Source organism: Melospiza melodia, chromosome Z, assembly GCF_035770615.1.
Source record: "Melospiza melodia melodia isolate bMelMel2 chromosome Z, bMelMel2.pri, whole genome shotgun sequence".
Taxonomy (NCBI): Eukaryota; Metazoa; Chordata; class Aves; order Passeriformes; family Passerellidae; genus Melospiza; species Melospiza melodia.
Genome location: NC_086226.1, coordinates 8819847 through 8836018, shown reverse-complemented (window position 1 = coordinate 8836018; position 16172 = coordinate 8819847). Strand labels below are relative to the sequence as shown.

The window sequence follows — 16172 nt, the reverse complement described above, 5'->3', positions numbered from 1 at the left end:
TTCCCCGGCCCCATTTCAGTCAGACTGGCCCTCACACATCCCAGCCCTACAGCTCTATTCAGCTTTGTTCAGCTGGATTCATCCCCAAGGCAGCCAGACACGGATGGGGGCTCAGGGGGAAGGGGTTTGGGCTCACCCTGAGCCACTTCTCACCTACTATTTGTGTTGGTGGTTGGCTTGGAAGCAAATCACCAAATGGGGGAGCAAACCAGGTTGACTCCTTGGTTTCTTTGAAGGCTTGGCCACCTTCCAGGATCCATTTCATGGGAATAAACACCCGACCCTCTCAGAGCAGGTAGTGGCAGGTTGTGAGACTGTGTAGGAAACTGGAGCCCACAAACCCATCGAGCTGTGAAGGGAGTTGTGTCTCCAGCACGGCCCCTACCTGGCACCCCCCTGTGATGGGCAGCTGGGAACAAGACAGGACGTGCCTGTAAAGGGGGGCTTGCAGCTTCCAGGAATCCCCCACCCTCTACTCGTGCATCACCCAGCCCTTGGCCGGCTGGTGGGCTGCCTGCCAAGCTGTCCAAAAACGAAAGCAAGGAATGCACAGATAAATAGGAGCAGCCTCAGCACGAGGCAGCAGTGCGTGTCCTGCTCCCAAGCCTTGCCCTGCTCCCGAGCCTTGCCCTGCTCCCGAGCCTTGCCCTGCTCAGCGCCCCTGGCAGCACCATGGCTCTCCGCCCCTTCCTGCTGCTGCTGCTGCTGCTGGCTGCCTCCCTGCTCATTGCCCAGGCTCAAGGTGAGGGGCAGGGAGCCCTCCTGCCTGCTCTGCTGGGATGGGGTGTGGGGGTCCTCACTGGGGTGTGCGCAGGGTGTGGGGTGGTGTTTGTAGGGCCCTGGGGTGTGCAGGTGTGTGTAGGGCTCTGTGTGTGTGTGTGCCTGTGGCATTGGCTGGCAGGGCTTGCTTGGCTTGGAGTGTGTCTGTGTGCATGTGCCTGGTGAAAAGAGCAGAATGATGTTCAGTACCTTTGCAAGGTGCTCATCTCTGCCTCAGTTTCCCTGCCACCACTCTCAGATGTGGTGTCTCGTATTCCTGGGACCAGGTCTGACCTGGGCACTGGGGTTCAGAGCTTCCAAACCCACAGGGCACTGGGGTTCACAGCTTCCAACCCCACGTGGTGCCTAGGATCTCCCTGATCCGTGACACCAAAGAAGCCCCGTGCTGTCAGTTCACATTCTGTGCTGAAGGTGTCCTGACTCACTGGCGATCCCAAATCCCACATGCCCTCCTTGCTCACAGGCATTGGAAGCTCAGCCTTGGACTGCTGCCTGAAGAACAGACCTTTGAAGAAGGAGATCCTCGGTGGTGTGGTGACATCCTACCGCCAACAGGGACCCGAGTCGGGCTGTTACCTCCGTTCTGTTGTGTGAGTACCCTGTGGTGGCCAGGACCGCTTGGAGCAGTCTGGCTTCAGACAAACCCTTCCCTGTCCTCCCTCTGCTCCTCCCCCAGAAAATCTTTCTGCTGCTCCCCCAGGCTCATCACCAAGAGGAACAGGAAAATCTGTGCCTCTCCCACTGACGACACTGTCCTGAAGTTGATTCAGCAGCTGGACAAGAGGGCCAAGAATGACAAGAACAGGAAGAAGGGGCAGACCCAGCGTCCCAGGGGCAGACCCAAGAAGCAGAGGCGGCAGCGGGTCTAAGTCAGGCCTGAAGAGGTAGGTGACGGGGGTGAGTAGAGTGAGGGTGCTGCACCCATTCTAGATCCTTCTCTGTGGGAGGGTGGGGTTCAGCTCCTGGTGCAAAGCCCGGGAGAACTGTCAGAGCCACGGCTGGAGCACAGAGGCATTTAGGGAACAACTCTTTCCTGGTTTGTGCTTGCCTTGAATTTAAATTTGTTTCTGGATCCGCTGGGATAAGGCAATGCTTGGGATGGGCAGGGTAGGTCACAGTAGGGAATGGCCCAGCTGGGGTGGATGATCTGGCTGAGCCCCTCTCCATCTCACCCCCTCCTGCTTGCCTCTGTCAGGATGGACGCCTTCCCCTGGTGACTGACCCACGGCAATGGCAATGGCAATGGCAATGGATGCACACAAACCACACACCCACCCACCCGCCAGCCCCAGGGCGGGGATGGGGCAGGCTGAGGAGGATTCCCTCTGCCCCACCACCTCTTTGTTGCTGCTATGCCTGACACAGAGATCCCCCAGCACCTGCAGTGCCTGGGCGCTCTCAGCAAAGCAGGCACCCAGGTCTTCACTCGTCCCACGGCCAAGTAAGTGGGGACCTGGGCATGGGAGCTGAGCCATGGCCTCCAGAGGGAAGTGGACATGCTTCCCACTCAATGGGAGTTATTTAGCCTAGCAGGACGGATGCTTTTCCTATGACTTTTTTTGGGGGATATTATACATTTGTATTTATATTTGAAAACTGTGCTTTCATTCAGTCTTCCTGAAAGGCTTTACTTCTCTCTCCTTACGCTTCACAAAGTAGCCTTTATGCTGCAGGCCGGATTTTCTGGAAGATTTCTCTTATTTTTCTACCAAATAAACCGTGGCTGCATTTTATTTTCCTCTCATCTCTTTGCTCCATCTTGGCTTGCAAGGGATGGGGAAGCAGGCAGGTCCTACTTGAGCTGCTGGCTGGGTGCTTCTTTGCAGAGCAATTAATAGCAGCTGAGATGGAGAGTTTTGGGGTAACAGCGTGTCTGGACTGCTCTAATCTTTCAGGTTTTATGGCACACTGTTGCACTGTAGTTTGTATAAAGATAGCCACAATTTGTCCCTTTGGTTTTTTCATTTTCTTTTTTAGGTACAACATTTCCGTGAAATCAGAACTAATTGTTCAATTTAGTGGAATTATACCCTTTTAGCTCCCCTGGCTACAAAATTGCAATGAAATCAGAACAAATTGTTCGGTTTAGTGGAATTTCACCCTCTTCTTTCCCCTGGCTTTTCGTGTGTCAGGGTTTCAGACACTAATAAGACAAATGCTTAGTTTTCTGGGGGGGAAAAGAAAAGCCCCAGAACCCTCTCATACATATTTACCAAATCTGAAAAGCCCACATGGGGAAAAGCACATGTGAGGCTGTGAAGGTGGGGGAATAGCAGATTTTGTAAATTTTACTGTAGACATCCTGCAGCCATTTGAGAGCAGCTCTATCCCAAACATTTAGTGAGAAAAGTCACTGAGTAGAGGACACCTTTAGGTGAGACAGCAAGTGGAGGTAGGACAGACCCTTGGGAGAGGGGCTGGCAGGAAAATGGCATCTCCCTGTGCTTGCAACCCTCTCTCCTCTCTCCCTGGCTGAGAAGGAACAAATTAAACTGCTGTGCTAGAGCCACACTGCTTTTGGCTTGTAGAGATTTTGAACGTGGACTTTGGTCAGTAAAGGTCTATTAAATCATATAAATGCAATAATAGGATTTGCAGAGCTTAACAGTATCAGCACGGGCAGTGTGTTTGTTGGAGTAAAGCTTATAGCTGAGTGTTTCTACCAAGTATGTATCTGGCTTGATTGCTTTATTAATAGGGCATTTAGGTTTATCATTTTAAGGCTGTGCAAAGTAACTGTGAAGTCCAAGAGACTGGCCCCGAGCATGGGACAGGCGCTGAGCTGTCTCCTCCTCCACATTGAACACCCGGCCGTCTGCCAGACCGGCTTTTGGACAGGATGTGTGGCAATAAAATGTATTCTTTATAACCAAATTCATTTGTTCTGGCTGTTGTGATGGGCCTTGGTGGGGTGGGAAGGGCTGCATAGCGGGGTGTTCTCCTGCCCCATTAACCATCATCCCCCAGGTCCAGGCTTTTGCAGTGCTCCCGTGTGATGCATCCCTGGGGTGCTCGGGCTGGGAGCTGCTGGCACAGGGGAGCAGTGCAAGTCCCCTCTCTGGTAGCTGTGTTTCCCAGCAAGGTGGAGACATTCTGGTTGCTCATCTGTCCCCAGTGAGGGGTTCTGAGGTGCCTCTGAGGTGCCAGAGAACATGGGCACAACACTGGTTTGGACACAGCATCTTTTCTCAGAGCCGAGCCGGTCCCTCTAACTCTGACCCATCCTGGGTGTGCACTGCTTGTTCAAAGCAGGGGCTTTGTGCTCCTTGCTGCTTTGGGATAACAGCAATAAAACAGGTTATTAATGAGGCTATGCTCTGGACTGGGCTTTGCTGGGAGCCTGGGAACTGATACCTGCACACAAGGAGTCAAATGGGGTGCCATGAGAGGGGTGGAGGCAGCCCTGTGTTTGATGAGGACACACTGCATCCAGTGGCCTTGCCTCTGATGAGCTCCTTGTGCTGGTTGTGGTGTCAGAGGATTGTGAAATGGTTGCAAAAATTCATGCAAAAATGGTTGCAAGAAATGAGGTCTAGACAGTTACATCTGAAACCACAAACAGCTAAGCATGAGAATATGGTAGGAGTGAGCCAGCATGTGAAATGTGCCCTGGTGTCTCTGTGGCTGTGGAAGAAAACACCACACAAGAGGGATTTTTCCCTTTAAATGCCAGGAGGGCATTAGGCTAAAACAGGTTAAAAAGATATACCAATGTTGCTGCTCTGATGTGCCCTAAAACTTACCAAAAAAACAGGGTCTGGAAGGACACAGGAGCTTGTCCCTTGCTCAGGAAGGCACACGTGAGCATGGGCACAGATGCACAAATGCAAGCCCACCTGTGCCTGTGCCTGCACACACACAGGTGTTTGCACTCTCCTTCCAGATTTATTGCTGAATGCTGCTCTCCAGGCAGACAAGGTGGCAGGGTTACTGAGAGCCTCTCCAGGCAGGTGTGAAACAGGTAGTCACAGTGCTGCTACAGTGAGATGGCACCAGGAAAACACCTCCAAGGAGATTCCCTGTGAGAAGTAACGAGCTGCAACCTGTAGCACTCAGCGGACACCAAAATTCCTTCTTCACAAAGGAGCTGAATCCATGGACCCCAGCGGGGACAAGAGACGTGAAGAAGAAGGTCTAAGGTGGTGCAGCAGTGAAGAAGCAGAAAGGAACTCACAGAGCTGTACCCCTGGGCAGGACAAGCCTGATGCTTTGTGCAAAGATAGGGCAGTGCTGATGAAGTATGTGCTGGGGTAGGAGGTGAGCAAGGGATGTATAAAAGCTCACCTAGACATAGAATCAGTCTGCAGGGAAGGAAGCAAAGCTGAGCAGAGTTGGGATAGCTCGGCCCCTCTGGAGCAGAAAGGCTCCAGTGACAGCAAAGAGCAGCCGGGCGAGACAGAAAACAAGAGCAGCCAAGGAAGTCTTGAGCCCAGGCCAGATGATTAGCTCAAGTCATTAGCTGTGCAGAGCATGCTCCAGGGCTGTGCCAGCAGCAGAGTGCTCTGGGCTGTGATGCCACGTGGAGCTCCAGCAAGGCTCACCTGCACACAGGCACATCAGCTCCATCCCTCCAGCCCAGGTCCTGGCCCAGCAGCAGCAGTGGTCAGAGCTGCAGCAGCCAAGTGTGGCCAAGGGCTCCTTCTGGGGCTGCACGGGTGTGAGAGGGGCTTTGGATTCCAAGCAAAGCTTCAAGGTGTTTTTTGGTGTTCTCTCCACCAACACTGCTCTCCTGAGGCCTGTTATGGTCTCGAGAGCAGAGAGGATGAGGGAAAGTGGCTGGTGGCCAAGAGGGACTCTCACCTTTCCTGTCCCAAGGTATTTCCCAGTCCTGGCCATCCCCTGGCATTCATGCTCTCCTAGAGGGCACAGCCCAGGGCTTCCTTTCACCCCATTTGTTGGCTATGTGTAACTCCCAAGTGTCCTCCTTTCCCCACCTTCTCTTTTGCTGTCTGAAGACCCTTGGCTTTGGCGTATTCCATGCTGTTATTCCTCCTTCCATTTCCCCAGTACCCAAGGTCCCTCTGCTTGTGTCTCATCCTTGTCTCCCCATTGCAGACCTGCTCATTGGCTGTGGAAAGCATCTGCTCTGCTCTGAGGATGTCCTGTGCTGGGGCCAACGTAAGCCCTGCCCCAGAGCTGCAAGAAACCAAGAACTTCACAGTCTCCCCTGCCTGTTGTCAAAGAACCCCCAAGGGTTTGCTCTGTCCCATTTTCTTGTAGATCTATCCACAAGTGCACGGGATGTGCAGCCTCACTGGGCATCCTTCTCTGCCAAGCCACGCAGGGTGTGCCAAGGAAATTGCTGACTGGCTGCTTTTTGTACGGGTCTTTGAGCTGTCCCCAGACATCCCCTCTGAAATCCCTTTTCAGGGAGGGGTTGCAGAGAGGACAGGCAGAATGATGGCAGGGAGTCAGGGATGGGGACATCCCACCCATCCACTGCCATCTCTGTGCTATTTGCAGGAAGCACCTGGCCGGGAATCTGCAGCCCAAAGGTGATGCTGAGGGACACGTGTGCTGCAGGGATTTTGGGAGATGTTTGCTTGCCTAGGAATGTAGAGCAAGACACAGCTGAAGGTTTTTTTCGATCTGCTGCTCATCATTCATGGTGACCACAACACCAGTGACACTGAAGACAGTGAGTATTAGAGGCAGAGCAGGAATTGGAACCTTTTGAGTTCTTCTGGACCAGATCCTCAGGATCATCTTTGCTTCTTCTGAGCAAAGCTGTGACTTGCTAGTTTTGCCTCCTTATCTCCATTTAATCAGATTGGCTGTGTTCACTCAGCTAGAGGAGATCCAGTGGGGCCCTGAGCCCCATGGCTGCTGTGGCCTCAGTCTCTGCACTGCACCAGGACTGGGAATGTGCTGGGAGCTGTGTGAGGCTGCCACGAGCTGGGTGTTGCAAGCGCAATTGAAGCAGCTGCAGTGCTTTCCCAGTATTTCCCAATGAAATGAACGCAGCCAGCCCAGATCCCACCCCCAGGGACTGTCAGTAGCTGGAATTTGCTGAAATTCCCCCTTTGCCCTTTCCAGCTCTGTAGCTCAGAGGTGGAAGGCAGACTACCACCAGACAGCCTGGGGAATAGCTGTCCTGGCAGCTCCCGTGGCTGCCAGGTCTCCCAGGTCTCCAGGAGGGCAGCAGCATGGTCAGCGCTCCTTGGGGAGAGCCCAGGGTTGAAGGTGATACCCACATGGTCAGTTTACATTTCAATGGGTTGGATTTCCCACAGGGATCATTAGTTCCTTCTGATTTCCACTTAAATTGACAACTGAATTATCGAGGTTTTGGCAGGAGTGAGTGCTCATGGATGCTTCATGCTGCATCCTGTGGCGTCCTTGGGGCTGGAGCTCCAGTGCTCCCTAATTGCTCAGGAAGAGGCTTAAATGAGTCAGTGTGAGCAATGCTCTTTCCTCATCCCCACCAAGGCCCCTGCCTGTTTGTGCCTCTGGGGAGCCTGGACCCTGAAGATTCCTGTCTCCCCCCTCTGCACTGCCTCTTCTGGCCCCTGCGGCTCAGTCCTGCGGGGGGATGGGTGACCTTCCTCATGGCACAGGGATGCGCTTCAGAGATGACCACACTTTTCTTAGAAATCTTACTGACCCCCAGTAAGAGGGGGGAAACCCACCACATTCCCCTTTCACAATGCAAGTGGAAAGCCCCTTTCCTCACTCTGGTGTTCTTCCTGGGGAGCAGAGGCGTGTGAAGCTGCTGTGCTTTGACCCACTAGGCTCCCTGACAACTCTCATGAGGAAGAGCAACCTCCCTTTCCTGCCCATGCTGTTGGCAGGGGCAGCTCAGGGCGTGGGGTTCCCCTGCAGCCAGAGGTGGTAAGAGGTTTAGTCCCACATGGATATGTTCCCAGCTCAGCATGCTCCTTTTGGTGTAGAGCCAGTTGGGAGCCAGCAGGAGGTGGGAGAACCTTGTGCCAGGGAAGTGGTGGCTGGGGACACCCCTGCTTGCCATGGGGTGCAGGAGCCAGCAGTGCCTGGAGGAGAGTCCCACAACTCAGGAGTCGCAGCACCACACACCCAGAACATGCAAGGAGGTAAGGGTTTGTTGCTGGGCAGCCCCCCCAGCACCCCCATCCCCTCAGTGTGTCAGGGTGCTGCTCTTGGGACCCACTCTTTGCAGAGAGATCCACACTGTCAGACCAAGCCCCAGCAAGGAGCTGGCTCTGGGCTGGGAGCAGTTCTGGCCACCAGCTACCAGGAGCTGTCATCCTCCCCGCTGTGACATCTCTCTGGCAGTGTCCTGAGGAGATTAAGCAGAGACCAGGCTGCAGAACCAGCCTACATCCCCAAACCTGCAGGGAGCCCAGGGCTGATGACGCTAATCCTTCACCACCTAAACTCAACTTCTGCTGGTTTGGGAGTGTCAGCCGGTGCTGACTGAAGTTAAGCTGACACATCCTGTTTGTGCTACTCCTGCTGGGGCACAGGAGCAGCCAGAGGCAATGCTTTCCTGATGGAGGAGATGCCCCCACACATGAGGTTGGCGACAGTGCCAGTGCAGGGATGCAGCACCATGTCTGGTGACATGGCTGGAGTCTCCTCTTGCTTCTTAGCATGGGGTGGGTAAGGGGCAGAGCCTCTCCTACTGTTGAGAGGAGCGTGAGGGACTCACTGAGGTGCCTGGGTCCCAGCTGTGTGCCTTGTGCCCGGGTAGAAGGGGCTCTGTACACAGCTCTCCATTTAGGTTCGAGGACAGTCCAAAGCTGGAGCAAGGGTAAAAGTGCAAGCATAGAGACTCTGCTGCAGGGTTTGCTCGCCCTTGCTGCAAAATATTTTTCTTTTTGTCAGTGGGAATTTATCTAGGTGCATCTGGTGCCTTTACGTTTGTCCTGTCCCTGGGCCCCTCAGAAAAAGCCCTGCCTCTGGCATCTCCAACTCCCTGCAAGGCAGATGCTGACAGCACTGAGCCTTCCGTCGTCCTTCCCCTTGGGCTGCACAACCCCGGTGATCCCTGCTTCCCACAGGGGACTGAAGCAGCCTGGTTTAAGGGACATCACTGCAGGTGGCACTGGCACTGGCACGGTGGTGAGTCACCATACCAAGGAGAAGCAGCCCCCATCCCTGTGCTCCTGTGAAGATTCAAGGCGGGAGCGCTGGTCCTCGCTCTCGGCAGTGCCCACGCAGCGGGTGAGATGCTGGCACCCTGCGCCATGCACACAGCCTCTGTGGGGGATTTCTGCTCTTGCATGGAGAAAACCTGTTTACAGGAAGCTCTGTAGCTGCCTTTGGCCAAGAACCCATTTTCTGGGACACCTGGAAATCAGGATGCCTTTTGGCCTGTGACATTGTGGTCCTGGAGTGGAGTGGGTTCTCCTCTCTCTGCCAGCTTTGGATGTGCCCCCATGCAGACACTGGGGAGGGCAGGGGGGGAAAGCCAGGCTTCAGCAACCAGCCAGGGAGGCTCTGGGGGGGAGACAAACATCACCCCAGTACCAACATATACCCCAAAATTGAGGTTGAGGCAAGTTCTACCTCCCACAGCATCAGAGGATTGAGACTATGTGATATTTATTGTGAATGTCCCAGAGATGTCTCAGAGAAGAGTCTGGGAAATGTGTGGGGTGAGAGCCCCCCAAGTGCTATCCCAGGGCTCTGGGGTGCTTTCACAAGGTAAAAGGACCCTGGAGCTGCCTGGTCCTTCCCAGCAACATCTATGGCCTGAGTGCTGGCAGAGAAGGCAAGGGAGTTTTTGGCTATAGGATTCCAGAACAGCTGGCTGCAGGGAAAAGCAGCTGCGGGGATATTCGGGAACTGCACAAAGATTAAATCCAGGCTATTGTAATTCCTTTTACAATGTCCCGGCCTTCAAAGAAAGTGAAAGTCATGAAGGGTATATAAGCAGTGGGGAGCAGCAACAGCAGGGCCCAGGGAAGCTGTGCAGAGCTCACCTCTCCTGCCTGGAGCTCCACTGACTCCAGCCCATCTCCTGCCAGACTCAGCAGCAAAATGCAGCAGCTGCATCTTCTCTGCTTCAGTCTCCTGTTGCTGGGACATGTCCCGGATGGTAAGATGGGACCTCTCAGGCTGCCTTTCCTGGGGAAATTAGAGGATTCTGTTTCTTCTCTTTTTTGCATTTCCAGCAGACTTTTAGAGGGACACATGGCTGCCGCTTCCTCTCAGCCCTCCTGCGTCCTCTTCTTGTAACCTGTTCACAGGTACTTTGTCCTGCCCAAAGTTCAGACAGGAGCCTGCAGGGCTCTGGGGCTGGGAAGGTGTGTTTGGGAAAGGGCCATGGTGCAACCCTGCCTCCCCTTTTGGGAAAGGGCCATGGTGCAATCCTGCCTCCCAGTGCCCTAGCCCAGCTTGCACGCCTTGGGCTGCGATTGTCTTGGTCCCATTCTCCCCAGTACAGCACCGAGGTGACGCTCCTGTCGCCCTGTGGTGTTGGATGCCTGGGGGCAGATGGCAGGGCTGGGAGCAAGAGGGAGGTTGTCTGTTAGGGCAGGGCTGATGCTTGAGAGGCTGCTGGTGCTTGATGTGGCATTTGCACAGGTCACAGCCGTCTGGGTGGGTGACATCAGAACCCTCTACATGTGGTGGGGAGCTGGGGGGGTCCAGATGTTCTGTGTTGTTGCATCACACCTTGCTGCTGAGGGTACAGACGTCCGTGGGTGCTGCCAGCCTTGTCAGGTGTTAGCAGTGAGTACAGGATTTGCTGGGAGGGTGGCTCTGGATCTCCTTCCCTGCAGAGAAGCACTGTCAGCTATGTCCTTCAGCTGTCACAGGGATGATCTGTGTGGGGTGGGCTGGTGGTGGGGTAGCTGCCAAAGCTGTGATTGCTTCAGTAAATAAATCTGAAATCATCCCCAACCCCTCAGAAATGCGTGTCTGTATTGCAGCACCCTGAAGCAGGGTAAATAAGAACCCCTGTGTCCTGCCTTGCTAGCTGGGGTGCAGGTGCGTTGCCTTCTGCCTGTTTACTCTTCCCCATCTCTTTTGATTTCCATGGGAAGGAGGCAAAGGGCTCTCAGCACTGGGGTGTGAGCGCAATAAAGCACCCAACAAAGCGGCCTGTGTGCCCGGGCAGGGCGGTGTGTGAGAGCATTCCTGCAGGCACCGTCCTGCACAGCCCTGCCACTCCTCTGGGAGACGTGAGAGGTGAGCTGGGCTCGCCTGCTTGCTTTGTTCCTCCTCCAGTGTACGGCGGCAACAATGTCCTGGACTGCTGCCTGCGGACGAGCGAGGCACCCATCCCGCGGCGGATCGTGAGGGATTACTGGCTACAGCTGGTGCAGGACGGCTGCGACATCCCTGCTGCCGTGTAAGAGCCCAGGGGCTGCTGGCTGAGGCACCCGTGATGGCCAAGGGATGGGCCTTGCATGGGGACAGGGTGGAAAGCAGAGCAGGATAGCAGAGGGATGTTGAGCGGGATTTGAGGGTGAGGGAATAGGGAGAGCTGTGGAAGAGATCCTGGAGATCCAGAGGCTCAGTGAGAGGGGAGAGCATGGGACAAAAACCAGGGAAGAAAGTCATCCACAGGCAGAGATGGGGGAGGGCACTGAGGTGGGGAGTGGGTGAGAGTTTGTGCTGCTCTTGGGCATCCATGGAGGGCCTGTCACTGCATCTTGGTTTTTTCCCTCATGGGCCTGGCAGATTCATCACCACAAAGGGCAAGCGGCTCTGTGCACCCCTCCATTCCCCGTGGGTGATTCGTCTCCAGGAGAGGCTGGATGCCAGCTCTGCCAAGAGGGTAAGAACATCCCTGTTCTCAGCCCAGGGGGTGGGTTTATCCACTGCCAGACAGGCTTTTCCCATTGTGACTGGGCTGCTGGGAAGACAAATTATCCGAGGCATGGATAATTTGTCTTGGTCTCCATCCCTCCTGCCTCTAACTGGGACTAATCTGCCTCCTTGGTAGTCCCTTTTCACCCCAAATAAATGCAGCCCTGGGATTTTTTGTCTACCTAGCTAGTGTCACTCTTGCCTGAGCCTGGTGTGTGCCATGGCAAATGCACCGGGAGCAAAATCCCTTCTCACTTCTGCCCTGTAAGCTTGGGGTCTGCTGCTTGTGCATCTTCATGGAGAGGGCTTATCATGAGCTTGGTGGTGCTTTACAAGCCCTGACAGGTCCATCACTACCATGGCTTGTCCAGCAGGGGAAGGGACCCTGGGGGAAGCTCATAGCTCAAGGAGCACACCAGTATCAGTTGGGTTTTTCATTTCCCCAGGGCAAACCACAGGGCAAGTAGGTCCTGAAGAAGCCATGGCTTGTCCCAACAGCTGGAGGGGACCATCTCCCAGCTGTGAATCTGATGCTAACAGAGCCAATCTGCTTCCACCTCCAACCTCAGGGCTGACCCTCCCTGAGACTCATGCCAGTGTGTGGGATGGGGCCCACAGACAGACAGAGCCCTGTCTGTCCTCTCCTTTCCCCTCTGCCTCCAATGTGACCCAGCAGCCTGCGTCAGACTGAGCCAGGGGCTGCGGAACTCCATCACCTTTGCAGCCTGGAAGCTGTTTGATGGTCTGGTCTGTGAGCTGAGCTGGGGACTCTCAGACTTCCCATCAGCACAGCAGTTGTCACCTCCAGCTGTAGTCTGATCCCTTTGGTTTCCATGGCCAGCCCCAGCCCAGAGTCCTCTTGCATCCCTGGGAAGGGCTGCCAGCACAGAACAGTGTGGGGCTGGAGGGGAGTGATGGAGATGTTCCACAAGGGCCACACATTGTACTGGTCCTTGCCAAGCACGACCCAGATGCCCCCAGAAAACGTGTAGCTGATGTGGTTCCTCTCTCTCTCCTGAATTTCCTGCACTGTTTCCCTCCTGCCCTTCCTTGCAAGGGTAGAAATAGAGCCATTAATGTGGAGCAGGCAGAGATGTGGCTCTTAGCCCTGCTCTCCTTGGGGATATTGCACCCTTTTCAGTCCCTCAGCCTGACACCAGTGTCCAACCTTGCCCCATGCCCACACCTGGAGGTCGTGCTGCTCTCAGGTTATTTGCTGCTAGATCTGTTCATTGCAACAATTCCATGTGTATGCCTCTTTACTATCTCTTTTTTTAATTGTGCCATGATTTTGTAAAATAAAAAGAAAAGCCAGCAGGTAGTTGTTGTGTCTCATGTTTGAGCCTGAAAGCCAGCGTGGAGTGTGTGGCGAGCAGGCAGCACTGCCTGCTGTGCTGCAGTGCCAAGGGGGCTGTGCTGGGGTGTGGGGAGGAGGCAGGAGGGTTCATGGGGATGAAGGACACAGCAGATGGGCTGCAGGTCTCTCCTGGGAAAACCATGGAAAACAGGCACCCTGCTCTGCGCTGCTCAGCCAGGCTGTTGGTGTGCAGGGATGGGGTAGGAGGGAGTGTGCCAGTGTTGCACCATCCAGCCCCAAACACTTCAATCCTGTCAGTGCAGATGCTGGATTGGATTTCCCCAGCTCTCAGCTTCCACAGGGGCAGAGGACATGGAGGAAGTGCTGCAGGAACGGGAGGTTTGTCCTTGCAGTAAAAGGAAACTGAGGCACAGTGTGGTTGATTCCTCTGGCAGGTCAGTACTTGCTGGCGGCTGGGGTGCAGATGAGTTCGAGGATAAGCTTTTGGGGCAAAGGAAGCTCCTGAAGGCACCTTTTCCTGGGCACACCCATGGATAAGGCACAGATGGCAGCTCCCCAGCTCCTGCCACTCATCAACAGCAAGCTGAGAGTCTGTGGCCCTTTTTTTCCTGAGCCCTGGGTCTCCTGTGCACTCTGAATAAGGTCTTGCTGTCTCAAAGTGTCCTTTTGTCCCCTTTTGCCCAGGCCATGCGATGTCTGAACAAAGCTGCTCTGTCCAGCTGAAGCTCTGTGTGTCTCCAACAGGCAGGCACCATCCTCGCCTCCCAGGCACTGCTGTGACTGCCTGCATCATCCACTTAGTCAGGTTTGGTGCTAGCCAGCGTGCCTGGGCACAGGTTGGGAATGGAATGGCCCCGGACTGTTCCTGAGGGCAAGGGGAACAGCCCTTAGGGGATGGCATCAGTGGCTGGGCTGTCCAAGCACAACCTGATGTCTTTGTGCTGACATCTCTTGAACACAGGATTAACCCTGTCCCTTCTTCTCCCCTGGTCACCTGTCTCACTCAGCTGGTGCCTGGTTTCTCTTACAGCTGTTCTCCCCTCCGGGGTGCCCCTCCCTGTTATGTGCACACACAATGCCTGGGCTCAGATGTCTCTGAGTGTGACTCTCAGGGAGCACCAGCTCTGTCCCAGACCATTAACCACAGTGACAGCCCCAGCAATTCAATCCTGGGCAGAAGGAGGAAGAGAAGGAAGGCTGGTATGGGAAGAGGGGCCAAGATAAACAGTGTGAGTGGGAAATGAGGATAACTGGTGCTGGCTTGGACAGAAGCCTTCCTGCTGCTCGCTCAGTGACCTGTGAGGGGGCCGTGGCTGGGGAGGGGGAGGATGCTTGGCATGGATCTGCTCTGAGGCTGAGCTGCTGCAGCTGGAGCAGGTCCCTGCGAAGGGCAGGGACTGCCAGAGGGGCTTAGCCTGGCGTGGATTAGATTCATCCTTGGCTGCAGGCTACCAGGACAAGGAGAACAGTATCCTGGACCAGGGAAAATGAGGGAGAAAGGGCTTACACTGATCTCTTGGATGTTGGGAACAGGTTAATCAATTTCCACGAGAGTTTCAGGGATGTCTTAGCCAAACAGCCCTTAAGAGCATGGTTGCAGAGCCCGGGGTTCTCATCTCTCCTGGGAGCAGTAAACGTGTTCTCCTCAGAGCAGTGCAGCTGCACACCACAGATCCCTGCTAGCTCCTTGCCTGCTGTGGTTCTCAGGTGGATGGTGATCCTCATCCCAGCTCTGGCTGCAGGCTGCTTGCTCTTAGCCCCCATCCAGGGAGGACAGGAAGAGATGCTGGCCTGGACCAGGTAAGAGTTCCTGGCTCCTGTCCCTCCTCGAGCCTTGCAGCAGCCTCTCCATCCACACCAGAGCCCAACTCCTCTTGGAAATCTGTCAAAAACCAGATTGGTTCAGTGCTTAGTAAACTAGGGAGTGAGTTTCTCTGATTCAAAATGTCAATGATCTCTTTAGAAGGAAGCAGCCACTTTCCTCAGGGAAAGTAGCGAGTCACTGCTGTGTCAAAACCCCCTTGGTTCTCAGCCCAAAGTAAGTTCCAGTAAAAAAGTCCTCCTGCTTTTCTCTCCCCATGTTTTCCTCGCTCTTTTCCTAACCTGACTGCATCCTCGAAGCAGAACTCATTGCAGTACAATGCAGACATGCCCTCAGCAGCTCAGGAGTCACATGCAGGGATCCCTCTGGCTCTGGAGCATAGGCTGAATCCCCTGTAGCCCTTTATTCAAGCCTGGGGACCTGTATTTCACACGTTGTGGAGCAACAAGGTGCTGCAGCTGCAAAGCTTTCACAAGGAGCTGACAGAACAGCCACTCTCCCGTGCACAAGACAGGAGATAAAGGACAAGGCTGCATCTCTGCAAGCTAACTGAGCAGGCACTGGGTCGCTCCCTGGCTGCCAGCACTCACAGCTGGGATCGTGAGGGCACTCGTGTGTCTGCCTGGCGTGGTGAAAGCAGCCTTGGACGGTGCCCAGGCTGGGAGCAAGGGGCACCAGACACAGCAGGCACAATCTGCTGCGGTCTCAAGGTCTGGCCTAATGGGAGGTAGGATTGAAGGCTCCATGGCAGGAAACCCCCATTTGCTTCTCTGCCAGCAGGGCACCAAGGGAAATGCTATGTCGGTTTTCCTTGGTGCCATAATACCCTTTCCAGAAAGGGTATTTACTGGGACTGATTTTGTCCCTTGCCTCAAGGGACCCAAGAGAGGTTGTACAGGGGCTTTTCCTGTCACCAGCATCCCCCACATGCTGCACATGCTGCTCCTGGAGTGACTGGGGAAGGACCAGCTGCATCCTCCCCACATGGACCTGCAGGCAAGGTGAGCAGCACCACGGGGCCAAAAGCTGTTCCCCCTCTCACAGCCTTCACACAGCTTCCTCACCTGACTCCCTGATGCATGAGAGTCAGCAGGAGGTGTGGACATGCCCTGGGCCCATTTGCCAGGGCAGGGGACAGCTGTTCCCTATCCTGGTGGTTTCCACCCCACGGTGCCAAGGCAAGGGGCTGCTCTTCCTTGGCACAGGTGCCAGATCTAGCTGGCAGGGGCTCAGGGACCTGTCTGGGTTTATATGAGGAGATGGGATGTGTGGATGGCTGGGAAGGGTGGGAAGCCAGGTGAGGAAAAGCCCCTTTAGTCTTGTTCCATTGTGCTGTTTGCTCTTGCCTAAACAACGTGTGTGGGTGATGGAGAGGATCCAGAACTGGCATCCCTTATCCTCAGGCCCCTGCTTGCTCCCCCCTCATTTCCAGCCTGTCATCACCACTGCTGCTTGTCTGGACACTTCCTGCTGAGATTTGTCCTGTGGGAAGATGCCAGCACTCTTAGCCAGGCT

The 16172-nt window shown here is 54.8% G+C and overlaps 1 protein-coding gene across 1 annotated transcript; it reads left to right on the top strand.

Moving 5' to 3' along the window:
* The first annotated feature begins 597 nt into the window (after window positions 1–597).
* On the top strand, window positions 598–3654 carry LOC134431709 (C-C motif chemokine 16-like). The gene is made up of 4 exons (XM_063179841.1): window positions 598–742; window positions 1244–1370; window positions 1481–1664; window positions 1976–3654. The coding sequence occupies exons 1-3, from the start codon at window positions 673–675 to the stop codon at window positions 1647–1649; spliced, it is 366 nt and encodes a 121-aa protein (XP_063035911.1). The 5' UTR covers window positions 598–672; the 3' UTR covers window positions 1650–1664; window positions 1976–3654.
* The last annotated feature ends 12518 nt before the right edge of the window (window positions 3655–16172 follow it).